Source organism: Electrona antarctica (assembly GCF_951216825.1).
Source record: "Electrona antarctica genome assembly, contig: scaffold_204, whole genome shotgun sequence".
Lineage (NCBI taxonomy): Eukaryota > Metazoa > Chordata > Actinopteri > Myctophiformes > Myctophidae > Electrona > Electrona antarctica.
Window position 1 is genome coordinate 53,488 of NW_027638295.1, and position 13,804 is coordinate 67,291.

At 40.7% G+C, this 13,804-nt stretch overlaps 1 protein-coding gene across 1 annotated transcript in view; it reads left to right on the plus strand.

The window, feature by feature from the left end:
• Positions 1–7,697: 7,697 nt before the first annotated feature.
• Positions 7,698–13,804, plus strand: part of LOC306918204 (uncharacterized protein) — a gene marked incomplete at its 3' end in the record, with an annotated part of 56,583 nt that continues 50,476 nt past the window's right edge. The window contains exons 1-2 of the mRNA XM_079531081.1: positions 7,698–8,085; positions 11,653–11,787. Of these exons, the coding sequence (XP_079387207.1) occupies positions 7,791–8,085; positions 11,653–11,787 (430 nt within the window). The 5' untranslated portion in view covers positions 7,698–7,790. The remainder of the gene's footprint in view (positions 8,086–11,652; positions 11,788–13,804) is intronic.

Genomic DNA, 13,804 nt, shown 5'->3' on the forward strand with positions numbered 1-13,804 from the left:
TGGCTACATACACCCCCCACCCCCTTATTATTTTTTTTTGCAGATCTGCACTGATCTCATAAATGGCCCATATGAAGTCCTAAATCCGGAAATCGGGCCCCAGGACAGAGAACTTTAAGCCCTGAGAATAGCAGTCGAAATGAAATTGAAAACTTGGGGAAAGAAATAATTTCATGCAGCCAGAGACAGACATACTTGAGGCACTGGTGACAGGAGCAGGCTTTGCTTGTCGTCGGTAGGTGGCCAGTCAGACAGACGGTGGAACAGAAGAGCTGCGTGGAGCCTTTTCTCTGGAATGCCGTCTGGCCCTTGAGCAGCACCTACACATTCAAATGTCCCAACATACAATATATCAGCACGTACACAATACATGCAATATATCATTAGTCATAGTGATTTGCAGAACAGCAGCTCTCAAAAAAGATGTATTGAAGTGATGCTCCTCTGAAAAAGACTGTCCCAGCGACACCCATAGGAGAAGATTTGTGCCGTTAGTTCTTTCCAATGTGTTTCCAAACTCGTCCATGATGTCAAATGGTTTCAGCACATGACATGCTTTCATAGCAGACCTGCCCCTCTTCTATAGAATTCAAATGACTGAAATCAGTGTAGGTTACCAAGAACTTTAACAAAGGTAATAGAGCATGCACCTCCACTCTAGCCCAGGTGCTGGACAAAAGGCAGTACAAGAGGAAAAAATAGTCTGCAACACTGATATGAAAACTCAGCTCCACTGGTTTATTTGATTCAACGTTTCGATCACTAGGATCTTCTTCAGTGCTTCTTCCTGAAGAAGATCCTAGTGATCGAAACGTTGAATCAAATAAACCAGTGGAGCTGAGTTTTCATACCAGTGTTGCAGACAATTTTTTCCTCTACCAAGAACTTTAACCCATGAACACGACATTACCTTTGAACAGCCACTGCAACTGACGCTGCTTGGAGTTCCGGGCTGTGGTGGAGGTGGTGGTTGTGGCTGTCGGTGGGGGGGTCTGATAGAGATGGGTTGCAGTCCTGAAGCTTGAAAAGTTCCTCTGCCTGGGATGAAAAAGGTTGTTGCCTGGGGTGCAGCGATTGGAGCAGACACTGGCACTAGAATAGATTAAACACACACACACACACACATTGACAGTGTAGGTTTTTGGCATGTGGATTACATTGACATTTATTTATTCATCATTACCTTTTGTATAACCCCACGGTAATTATTTGTAGAATGTCCAGATATATTGTACCAAACCAAAGTCCTGACGTCACTCACTACCCCTGGGTCACGGACATCTTAGCCTCGTACACGAACCAACCACTGCAAAGACAATAATTGAAAATGGTTGCAAAATACAACTATAGCAGAGATTCAGTGTATGTCACAAGGAAAACTAGAGAATAGTAGTTTCCATGATAGGACAGATTGAAAATAAACATCATAGTTGACATTTAACCACTTGAACCCCAGCATCCCCATTCTGGGGGGGGGGGGACAGTCACCAAAAATGGCATACAACAGCTCACATGTCACAAGCTTGTAGATCTGCTATTTTGGTGAAGAGACTTTGATATAGATTTGTTTTAAAGAACGCACCAAGTACAGTGCAACTTAGACCCTCTAATCCAGTGGTGTCAAACTCATGTTGGTGTGTGAGATATAGATATATATATATATATATATATATATATAGCTACTTTAATTATTAACTAACAATGCAATAAGGAGCCTCAATAAAAAGCAGTTTGAATTTATTCATATTCATTACAGAGAAAGCCTGCTCACATATGTTGTGCCAAACATACTGTAGACGTTTATTTTATTCAATATCATATTAAAACGACTCCATGCTGTGAGTTTGTCCAGACTAATCTCTCTATACTTGAAAACAACAAAGTATTCTGAGGCACAACTGAGGGACCTTTAAAACCAAAGGAGAAAGCTTAAACGTCAATACATTCATAATAGTTCACCAAAAACAGATCTAAGAAGAGCAAACTCTAAGAGCAAAGAGCATCTCTTCTCATCCCAACACGTTATTTTATGTATGTCGGTCTGGAACTATAACCAGACCTTAGAGACTATGAATTAGATGTTAAGGGTAAATAATGATTAATTTCCATTTGCCGAAAATAACAGATGATGATGATGTCGGCTTGTTATCGATTGATTGAATCCGTTCTTGTCGGCATGCTTAACACGGGTAGATGAAACGCTGCAAAGATGCGTTGTGAGTTAATTTGGATGCAGCTACATGCATCGATCATCATTGCGTCTTTGCAAAGTCACACACCATTGTATAAATCTGGCTCTTAACAACACTTCCACACCACATTATGACGATAAGAAAAATATCCGTGGACCGAATATAAATTCACATGTTAGACCCCGAGTGGAATCGTAAGAGAGTGGCGACACTAGCGTTCGCGTTGACTCCCATTGTAACAATGGAATGGGTAAGTGTTCATTCTATCTCAATGGGATTGTTCCACTGTACGGCAAAGCGGGTGCATATGGGCTAAAAAAAAGTAATTTAAAATGTTTAATAAAGTAATACTAGCGCGCGCTCCTCGCACACACCCACCCGCCTCCACACACCCACCCCCTCCCTCCACACACACACACACACACACACACACACACAGCGGCGCCTAGCACATTTTAGGCTCAAATGCATAAGCACGCTCCTAAATGTCGACACACACTAACAACTTCCAAATATGACCAAAAAGTAATTAAAACTTTACTGCCGAATTCACGTGTATTACAGTAATACTAAACGCGCGCGCAAACCCACCCCTCCACACACCCACACACCCACACACACACAGTACACACACCGGGCCGGTGTGAGCATATATTATATTATTTTAAACTCACATGCATTTTAGCACGCTCTTAAATGTCGACACATACGAACAAATTCCAAATATGAAAAAGTTATTCAAACTACTGCCGATTTAATACTCAAGCGCGCGCACACAAACAAACAAGTTTAGGCGGGCAAACCACCTCGCCAGTCGACACGGAAAACTACATGTTAATATGAACAAATTATCAAAACAATATATTGATTTCATGTATAATATACTTACAGTTGATGTGGTGAGACAATTCTTGATCAATTGAAGAAAATAAATTCGTTTTAGTCCAACTGAACGCTCCGACCGCACTGCGAGCAACCGGCCGCCATTAAAGAAAGTTGAGAGAGAACTTCAATGCCCGCCCACTTATGACGTCAGATGCAGTCACGTTCAAGGCAAGGGTGTTTGAGTAAATGGGAATAAAAGCCATAGAGCTCCGATTAATTAAATGCACTAAACCAGTTCAGATTACTAGAAAATTAGCACTTCATATTACTCAAAGGGAAAAACCTGCTCAATTTACTTCATACGTGTGAGTTAAAAGAACCCTTTCTCATGTTTCAAGTATTCAGTACTTTATTTTTTGTTTAATAGTTTGTGTTGGGGAATACAGTGTTTATAGGCATTTTGCAGCTATCGTGGATGCAATCTTGAAAATTATGCCTTTCCAGAAGTTTCCTACATTTTTACTATGTTATTTAGCATACCCAATACTAATAGAATCCATTGAAACTGTTCTTTTATCAATTATTATGGTTCTTAACCATACTGGCCCATTTAATATTAGATTAATTGCAAACAGACCACTAGGGGGCGAGCCCAACTCGTTTGCGATGGTTTTTGAAAACCTTATGCCCATACCTAACACCATGCCAAAAATCAAAAACTTGTCACCAAGTGCATAATTGTTATGATTTTGTATGTATTAAATCCCAGTTTATAGGCATTTTAAGCTCACTGCAGCCCCCGTGGATGCCATCTTGAAAACGAAGCCTTCCCAGAAGTTATTTTCCCCCAATTTCTGTGTAGGCCTATGGCAATTAGCATACCCAATACTAATAGAATCCATTGGAAAATCTATTTTATCAATTATTCTGATTTGTAACCATATACTGACCCATTTAATATTAGATTAATTGCAAACGGACCACTAGGGGGGCGAGCCCAACTCGTTTGCGATGGTTTTTGAAAACCTTATAACCATACCTACCACCATGCCAAAAATCTAAAACTTTTAATGAATTGGGACCCAGCTAATACAAAAACTGACTATTTTAACAACAAATAAAAACAATAGACGAAAACGTTATGGGGTACTATAAGGGATCCAGTAGAAGTAATTAGGCATGTCATTTTATGCGTGGGTGTGTTGTCTCCCTCCGAAAATAGAATCTGCAAGCCCACAACGCGTCACATCGGGCCACGCTGTGAGCTTGTAGATTGGCTATTTTCAGCACAATGCCAAGTATAAGTCGACTAAAACTAGACTAAAACTAAATGGAATTTTATTCAAAATACTATGACTAAAACTATAATAATGTGCGGAAATCTTTGTTTTTCCTGACCTTATTACTTTACCTTTGGAGCTCTCCTCCATTTTTCTAAATTGCTTTCAACATACAGTCTCCGAGTGTTGCTTTTGTTCAATGTTCAGTCACAGTGTGTAAAATAGATTATTCATACAATTTAGCACATTACTCTGCAAATAGAGTATAATCTTATATCTGTGTGGAATGTAGGCTACATTGTACAATATGATGAAACAAAGCTTCATCATGTCATGATAAACCAGTATAAACCATCTGCTCCATGGATATGGAGTTATGTGTAAATATGTAGACATAATTGTCTCTTGTGCTATTTCTGCTATCTGGCATATAGGGCGCGTTCGGAGTTGCAATACCAACCCTTGACAGCCCATTCATCCAAACAGAAAAGTCTAATCTGAATCTGATTGTATTAATTATAAATGACGTGAAACTCACTGCAGCTGCTGACCAAACTAATACATAGCCTTTTTTCTGTTTGTTTGTGTTTTTATTTATGTATTTAATTGAGTCATTCCACGAAACCGGTACGATTTGCAGTCCCTATGACCTTTTAAGGTGTATTTTATCGATTGAGTCACCACATCTTATTTTTAAAAGCTTTTTTCATCAATTTAAATGTTCCCTTTAATATTGTGTAAATACTACATGGATTTTATCTTCATATCAGAAATTATCTTGCTATCTTTCAGTAGACACCCCCTATTTTGTCCATTTTTTCATGTCCCCAATGGCCTTCGATGAAAGTGGACTTGAGATATGACTATTAAAAATTTACAAAAATCCATAAATTATGCCATTCACATGTAAATCTATCGGTGCTTTATTGCTGGTCATGTTTAGTTTTTTAATAAATAGATGATTAATCATTAAAATAGCATTATATAGCTCTGGCCCCCAATCGCACTCAACCCCGTTACACAAGTCATTCTACCCCTCCAATCTCATGCATGCCATGTGGTCTCCTCTTAATCACCACAGGTAGAGTAGTGGCCTTCTTGAGTAAAAAATCACAACCCCGTGAACAACGGGGTTGACACAACCCCGTTATAATTTTCAACCACGTTACTATATTATTCTATATAAAAATACATAAAAATATTAATTGAATGCCTGAGATGGGAAATTATGTTTTTCTGATAGCTAAAGATGTCCATAATATTGTGGGCTATTAAGAAAAGGCCAAATCGTACCGGTTTCGTGAAATGACTCAATTATCTATTAATGTATTCCTATACATACTGTACTGTTTTATATATTTTCATGATATTGTATTTTGGTGTTAGTCTGTCTGTCTGTCTGTCTGTCTGTCTGTCTGTCTGTCTGAAATGGAAACAAGCCCCCAGCTCTCAGGGCTTTTATATAATTCTTTTAGATAATTGGTTTTAGATCATTGATTTTAGATTATTGATTTTAGATTATTATTTTAGATTATTGTATAACTTCTGTACCTCTGTCCTTTCTTTCACAAACTGTTAATAAAGTATTCAATCCGTCCGTACAGTTACACACCTCCTCCACCAGGGGGCGAAAGGAAGAGCCTTTGCATTGAGCAAACGGCCTGGAGGATCCATTGGTGCGCATGCGCTCGAAAGTTCGAAACACGTTGATCTTTTTGGCAAATCTAGAACTTCCTGTTTGAGAGCTAGCAAATTTAAGAAATCCGGTTGCTTTCAGAATAAAAGCGTGATTAATTAAATAATTATTACATTACATTATTAGTATTATTATTACATTACAGTTATTGTGAAGACACACATTATGTTTCTGTGTAAAAATAAGTAATGAAATAACGTAAAAAAGTTATCTAAATGGATAAATGCCCAAGTCTATGCACTGGAGTGCCCAAGTCCATTCACTGGAGTGCATGGACTTTATAAAGTGGATGCTGGACAAAAATCCCTTCTATGTATCGACTAGTGTGACATATGCACATGTCCGGGGAGACCTCCTCTACAACACCACACCGTCCGCTAAAATGTATTGCTCTGAGTACATAGTTTAAGTACTGCACTGCACTAAAAGGCTCTGTTTTGTCTATGTTGTAGGAGAACTTCGCCCCCAATGGAGGATGCGAGGGACCCCAAATGACACGTCCCCAAGACCTTGGGTTGTGATTTAATCCAATAGTATTTTATTGTGCTGTATTTTACCTTTTTAGTCTTTGTGCTTACTGTGATCATCTAAAAACAAACGTTTGAAATGTTTGGACTGAGCTGGGTTTGCTTTATATACGTACATCTAACTTTTGATCAATTTATGTGTGTGTGTGTGTGTGTGTGTGTGTGTGTGTGTGTGTGTGTGTGTGTGTGTACAATGTTTGCACTTTATGTTTGCAGTGATGTTTTGCACTATAGGTAGGCCTACTTACTGCATGTTGTACCTTTTTATACATTTGAGTGATGTGTGCACTTATAGGTACATTGCATGTTGTACCATATTATACATTTGAGTGACGTTTGCATTTAAGTACATTGCATGCTGTACCTATACTTTTGTTTTTGATCTTTCACCTCGCTGTATGGCGTGCCAATTTTTGTTTTACACCTCTGCTGTTTAGCGGACAGTGTGGTGTTGTAGAGGAGGTCTCCCCGGACATGTGCGTATGTCACACTAGTCGATACATAGCAGGGATTTTTGTCCAGTGTCCACTTTAGTTCACTTTAGTCTGGAAATGGGAAGTTTTTTTACCTTTCACCTCGCTGTATGGTGTGCCAATTAAATTTTTACACCTCTGCTGCTTAGCGGACAGTGTGGTGTTGTAGAGGAGGTCTCCCCGGACATGTGCGTATGTCACACTAGTCGATACATAGCAGGGATTTTTGTCCAGCGTCCACTTTAGTTCACTTTAGTCTGGAAATGGGATATTTCTTTATCTTTCACCTCGCTGTATGGCGTGCCAATTTTTGTTTTACACCTCTGCTGCTTAGCGGACAGTGTGGTGTTGTAGAGGAGGTCTCCCCGGACATGTGCATATGTCACACTAGTCGATACATAGCAGGGATTTTTGTCCAGTGTCCACTTTATAAAGTCCATGCACTCCAGTGAATAGCATTTATCCATTTAGATAACTTTTTAATTACTTATCTTTACACAGAAACATTACTTATTACTTATTTTTACACAGAAACATAATGTGTGTCCTATAGCATCGTTTAAATGCTTAATTTATAGTTTTAATGTGCAAATTAATCTTTTTTTCAATACTCTAGAGGGTACTCTTATTTTGAAGAGATCGTCCCCCGGAAGTCTTATATTTGCTAGCTTAGATTTGCCAGCAAAACAGTGCCGTTACGGGTTAGCACTGCAACATGGAGTTTGTTAGCATTTAGCTCTGGTTCTTTTTTATCGTGGTGTGAAATAAACGGAGTGCTGCTAAAACGACGTCTCATAATGGAGGTCAAAACGACTCAAATGGAATCTGTACGGCTGAAGATACATGAACACATGACGTCGGTGGGAGAGGATATATTGTGTGTTTTGGACAAACAGCAGCAGATTGGTGGTGCTGATGTTTGTTGTGTGAAGCTTGATGTCAGAGTGTTTGTGTTGGAGCGTCTCAGTTTGGCTGCTCAGGTCATGGTCAACCTCTTCCAGAGAGAGATGGAGACACTAGAAACTCTGCTGGAGAAACAAAACAAAGTGCTGGACATTGATGTTGATATGGACATCGATCTACACACTGCAGGTATGTGTGTTACACACACACACACACACACACACACACACACACACACACACACACACACACACACACACACACACCAACACCACCAAACTACACACTGTAGGTTAGTAAACTCAGCTTAGCTACAGGTAGCATTAAGCTAGCTGAACTGAACTACATTTCCCAGTAGCTTCACGTTTTTCTTTATTGGTAAATCTTGTGTTCAGGTACATAAGAGTAAAACGGATTGTCGTCACCAATTGCGCGTGTGGTGTGTGTGTGTGTGTGTGTGTGTGTGTGTGTGTTTGTGTTTTCATGTGCTCATCAGTGGTATGGCCGACTTGGTACTGTACAATTTACAATTACAATTTAGGCATTTAGCAGACGCTCTTAATCCAGAGCGATTTACATTAGGCAAGAACAAAAGTATGGGAATACATCACATATATAAAATGCATTTATCAAGAAACATGCGTAAGCTAAGAACGTAACTAGAACATATCTATATAATGACACTATACATATTAACTATACATATATACTATACTATGCTATACATATGTACTATGATGTGCTATGACTACATACAATGCAATTATTGTGCTGTCTACATGACATGCTATAAGTCTGTTTCAAATGCTATCTAAGTCTAAAAAGTGCTATCTAAGGGGGTAGGATAAGTGCTACCCCCTGTAGCTGGGGATATTGCTCATGTTATTTTAAAAGGCTTAAAAAGGCATCTATCAGGAACTATTAGGGGACTAACAAATACTGGACATACCTACAGACGTGCGCAGTCGCGCGTTAATTATTTATTTATTTAACAGTAAAATCCGGTGAAACACTGTTGTACTCTATGCAGCATTGAGGGGGGGGGGGGGGGGGGTCGTTTGTGGATAATGTTTGCGCTTCAAAGGCAGAGTCTCACAGCTGTACAAAGTTGCTAATTAAGACTGCACTCCCAACGCACGCATGATCAATCAATCACAGTTCTAATAGGCCTACTTATACTGACTGGATTACATCTGAATAGCAAAGCAATATTGACCCCCCCCCCAACAACGATGATGATGGCTACTGCTAGTTATACATTAGCATTTGAGAAATTACAAGTGACCTTATATAACCATTCAGCCATCTGGAGTAAATAAATTAGGAGAGGTTCAGGTAATATTAACATATTTATGGACAATTTGTCAACACAGTTTTACAAATTTCTTCAGAAGTTTAACACACGCACGCACGCGCACACACACACACACACACACACACACACACACACACACACACACACACACACACACACACACACACACACACACACACACACACACACACACACACACAGCGGCGTAAACTTTGGGAGTGCCTGAGGGCTTGGGCACTCACTGAAAAAATAATAAGACAAATAGCACCCACTGAGATGAAGGCTGAAGATCCCCTCCCCCTGGTCATTTTGTCACGTAGGCACACACCTTTACGGTGTTCACAGAACAGGTATTCAAATGCTAATACGGTGGCTTTGTTCCAGTGACCGCACGGTTCATTCACACTCCGTCTCCTGCAGCAACACAACACTAACACAGTCAGCGGAGAGGCTGCTGTCTGTGTACCGTCGGCCCGTCTGTAAAGAGCCATGACTTGAGACTTGACAAACAGAGCCATCTCAGCCAAAATATCCCAAAACAATGTCCGGGGAACAGAACTGTTCCTTTTCCTTTAATTAAAACTACTACTTTTACTTGAATTAAAAGGTAAGATGCAGTGGCTGTAATTGGGTCAAGGATCTTGCTTTCGTGAGCAATGGTGTACGAGATTGGTAATACATTGGTCAAATCATGACATTGTTAGACCATCTGGGGGAAATAAATAAATAAATCTGCGTCGTCGTCGTCCCACCTAGCTAAAGGTAAAATCCACCCGCCGCTTATGGCTGAAACAATTTCATTATTTACTGTTGATCATGCTGAAATGTTGAAACAAGATGCTGAAACAATTTAATGTGTTCGTTAATTGTTGTGAACTGAAAGCGCGCACCACTGTATTTATTAGCAAACTGTAAATTATAAAGTACCAAAAAAATGTTTTTTTCCCCCGCTGGGGGGGGGGGGGGGGCAGGGAGGCGGGGCGGGGGGCACCCACTGCTGTTATAGGAACCTGCCGCCCCTGCACACACACACACAGCTATTTTTCGAGAACAAAACTTTGTTTACAATGTTTCTATATTTAAATAAACTACATTACATTTGACCGTACATTTGACTCTTCTGTTATATTCTTGTGAAATAAAGTATTATTGTGCAATATTCAGTAAAGTATATAAAAGAGCTCAAAGGCTACTCAAGGCTACTCGTCAGACAACTCATCCCGAAAGTGAAGACATCTCACCCCTGGTGAGTTGTCCGGACATTCGGGGTGAGATGTCCGGACAACTCACTTGGAGGGGCAAAAAGGGTGAGTTGTCTTGTTACCGGACTGAATATATTAGGGCATTTGAACATTGATGCTTGTCAGTCACAATGTGGGACAGGGTCTCATTTTGTGGGATGCTTAAAGTCTTGGAAATGAGGGACTGTCCCACGCAAAGGGAGACATCTGGTCTACGTTCTGTGAGGCCCTCACCGTTTCCATGTGAATCCTGAGTTCTACATGTTTCTCACTGTTCTATTATAGCAGCTGGGTTTACTTTTTATCATTGCTGCCGGGCAGAGAAACCTTATATCTCCATAATTCAGAAGGAGCGAGTGCATTCTCCGACACCGGCAATCAGACGCGGGCGGCACTGCCGGAGGGAGGGGTGGCACCTGCCTGGGAAGGTGGGGGGATTAGTGGAGTTCCGCGGCAGTGTTGGTTTGTTTCGTGGCCGACGCCGCAACTGCCGACAACAGTCACAGCTCACGATATGAGTTGCCAGTTAAAAATCACCCGTGTCTTCCCTGTGAGGTTAGGGTTTGGGTGTCGGCGTTGCTGGTTAAAACTCACCCATGGCTCCCGAAACAGCCGTGTCTTCCCTGTGAGGTTAGGGTTTGGGTGTCAGCGTAGCTGGTTAAAACTTTCTGATTCATAATTTAAATGAATTTTGTCTGGTTCAGTTTTATACAGGAGGTGTTTATAAAGTTTAATATGATAAATATATTATACTCCTTTCAGTTTAAATTACTCGGTCTTTATTTGTTTTATTGGTGAAAGTGGGTCGGTACTGAGGGTGTAAAGATGAACCGATATCACCCGGTTATCGATTTTAGCATTAACAATGTGACTACATTGATCGTATTATGAATGGGACGACGGTTCGACAGTAAAAGTATGAATGGGTTCACTGAAGCTTTGCAGTTAATTCTACTTCAGTATTAACTAACCTGCTGAAGAAGACTCACTGACCTAACATTCAGCTCGTCTCACATCTTCTATGAGAACACTACAATGTAAACAAACGGCCATACAGCACAAAGCGCAGTCAGCGCACCATCAAAGTTCAATTTAGGAAAATGTGGCCAAAGAGTAATCTGTTGATACTTTTTCCAGCCACTACTCCGCACTGAGGTACAAGATCCAAACCTTTTATAGAGTCTTTGTATTTTTTCCTAGACTTTCTGCACATTCTTGTGTGTAAAGAGGAGGTCTCACCTGAAGAGGAGAGGAGCTCCAGTCTGGTCCAGGAGGAACCACAACCTCCACAGATTAAGGAACAAGAGGAGCTACTTCAAAGACCAGAAGAAGCTGGTGGGTCAATGACTGTTTTCAAATGCGCAATACAAATACTGCTTAACTAAATACTGCTTAAAGAAATACTTTTACATTTTGAAATACATTTTAAGTAGGGCTGTCAAATGATTAAACATTTTAACCAGATTAATCTGAGTTTATAAATATATTAATCACGATTAATCAGCATTAAAACTATGTCCAAGATTATGCCATGTTTTACTAGCTCACGATACCACACACGTTGAGCAGCTTGTAGATCAGATTTGTGTTACTCCTTGACATTTTTCAATATAATTTTCATTTTCACCTGATGTTTACATACTATAGATAGATAGATAGATAGATCTTTATTGTCATTGTGTCGTATATTACAAAGCCACATTACGATGAAATATCCATATAATGTTGTATAATGTCATATACTGTTTGTGCACAACAAACCTGCACTGACTGAGTTTCTGCATGTGAGCTCTGAGAGGCTTGATATTAGCTGGCCCACAGACACATTCCAAGAATGGCCTATGTGATCAATTGAAAAGGTCTGCTATGAAATTGTAAAGGCTATTGTATTGAACCGTGGATACCATTGTGTTAATAATCTATAGAAGTGACCATCTACTTAGTATGCGGTGGTCTAGAGACATTTGGGGACGCACATGCACGTGCGTACACACATACAAGGGCGTTGGGGTGCACACCCTACATGCACTATTTGGAGAATTATAAAGAGGGTCTCAAATGTGCGGAGATCCAGAAGCAAGAGAGAATCCAGTGAGAATCCACAGAATCCAGTCAGAGAGGTCAGTCGAGAATCCAGTCAGTCAGAGTGAGATCTATAGCCAGGTTCCAGATGAGATCGGGGACTGCTATGAGTGGACTGCTCTAGGATGGCTCTGGGGTGGACTGATCATGAATTTGGTAACTAAGCTTTGTCCTTAATAAAATGATACAGAAATAAGGACATGCCTGGCCTCTCCAATCATTTATGCAACAGGGTAAAAAAGTGCTTCCTGGACACTCAATATATGACAAATAATGGCAATACACTACAATTGCTTGCACGAAACAATGCAAGTTGAGCTTCACCACTGGCATACAAATAAACACACTGTAATACATAATACCCAAAGTGCAAAGTGCAACGTAATAGTGCAGTGTAATAATAATAGAGTTCAGCAATGCAAAGTTTAATGCATAGTCCAAGTCCAGTACAGTACACGTATAATACTATAGAGGAGGGTCAGGGATGGGGTAGGCGCGGGGCAGGTTGTTCATTCAGCACCCTGGCAGCCTGTGGGTAGAGGCTGTTGGTCAGTCTGCTGGTTCTGGACCGGATAGATCGGTATCTCCTACCAGAGGGCAGACGTTGGATAAGATGGTGTGCTGGGTGGAACTGGTCCTGTAGGATGTTATTGGCACAGCGTAGGCAGCGGGAGGTGAAGACTGTGGAGATCTCTGGGAGGCTGGTCCCAATGATCCTCCCTGCAGCCTTGGCCACTCTGTGGAGGCCCTCCTTCTCTGCCCTGGTGCAGCTGGAAAACCACACCAGTTGGTGAGCACACTCTACTGCACAGTGGTAGAAGTTGATCAACAGTCTCTGTGGGAGTTTTGTCCATCTAAGTTTCCATAGAAAGAAAAGGCGTTGCTGTGCATTCCCCACAGCAGAGGTGATGGTGGTCCTCCAGGACAGGTCGTCGGCCATAGTCACGCCCAGAAACTTAAAGTTAGAAACCCTCTCCACCTCCTCATTTCCGATGGAGAATGGCTGAGATGTCCGGAGACCTGCATGAATCAATGTTGTTACCGTTGTGGACATTGCCTGCCAATATAAATGTTTTTTTGGACACTGATGTGGATGCTGGGAGGCAGAGATGCTGCTACTCTGTCATATATATTTCATATCTATTTCAGGATCATTAATCTGTTATCAAGCTGATTGGCTGTTTCAATTATGCAATGAAAAAATACTGCTTTAGTTTCTAGATGTGCTTTCATTTGGTTCTTTCATTTTTAAGTGGTGCAGCCACTCCAA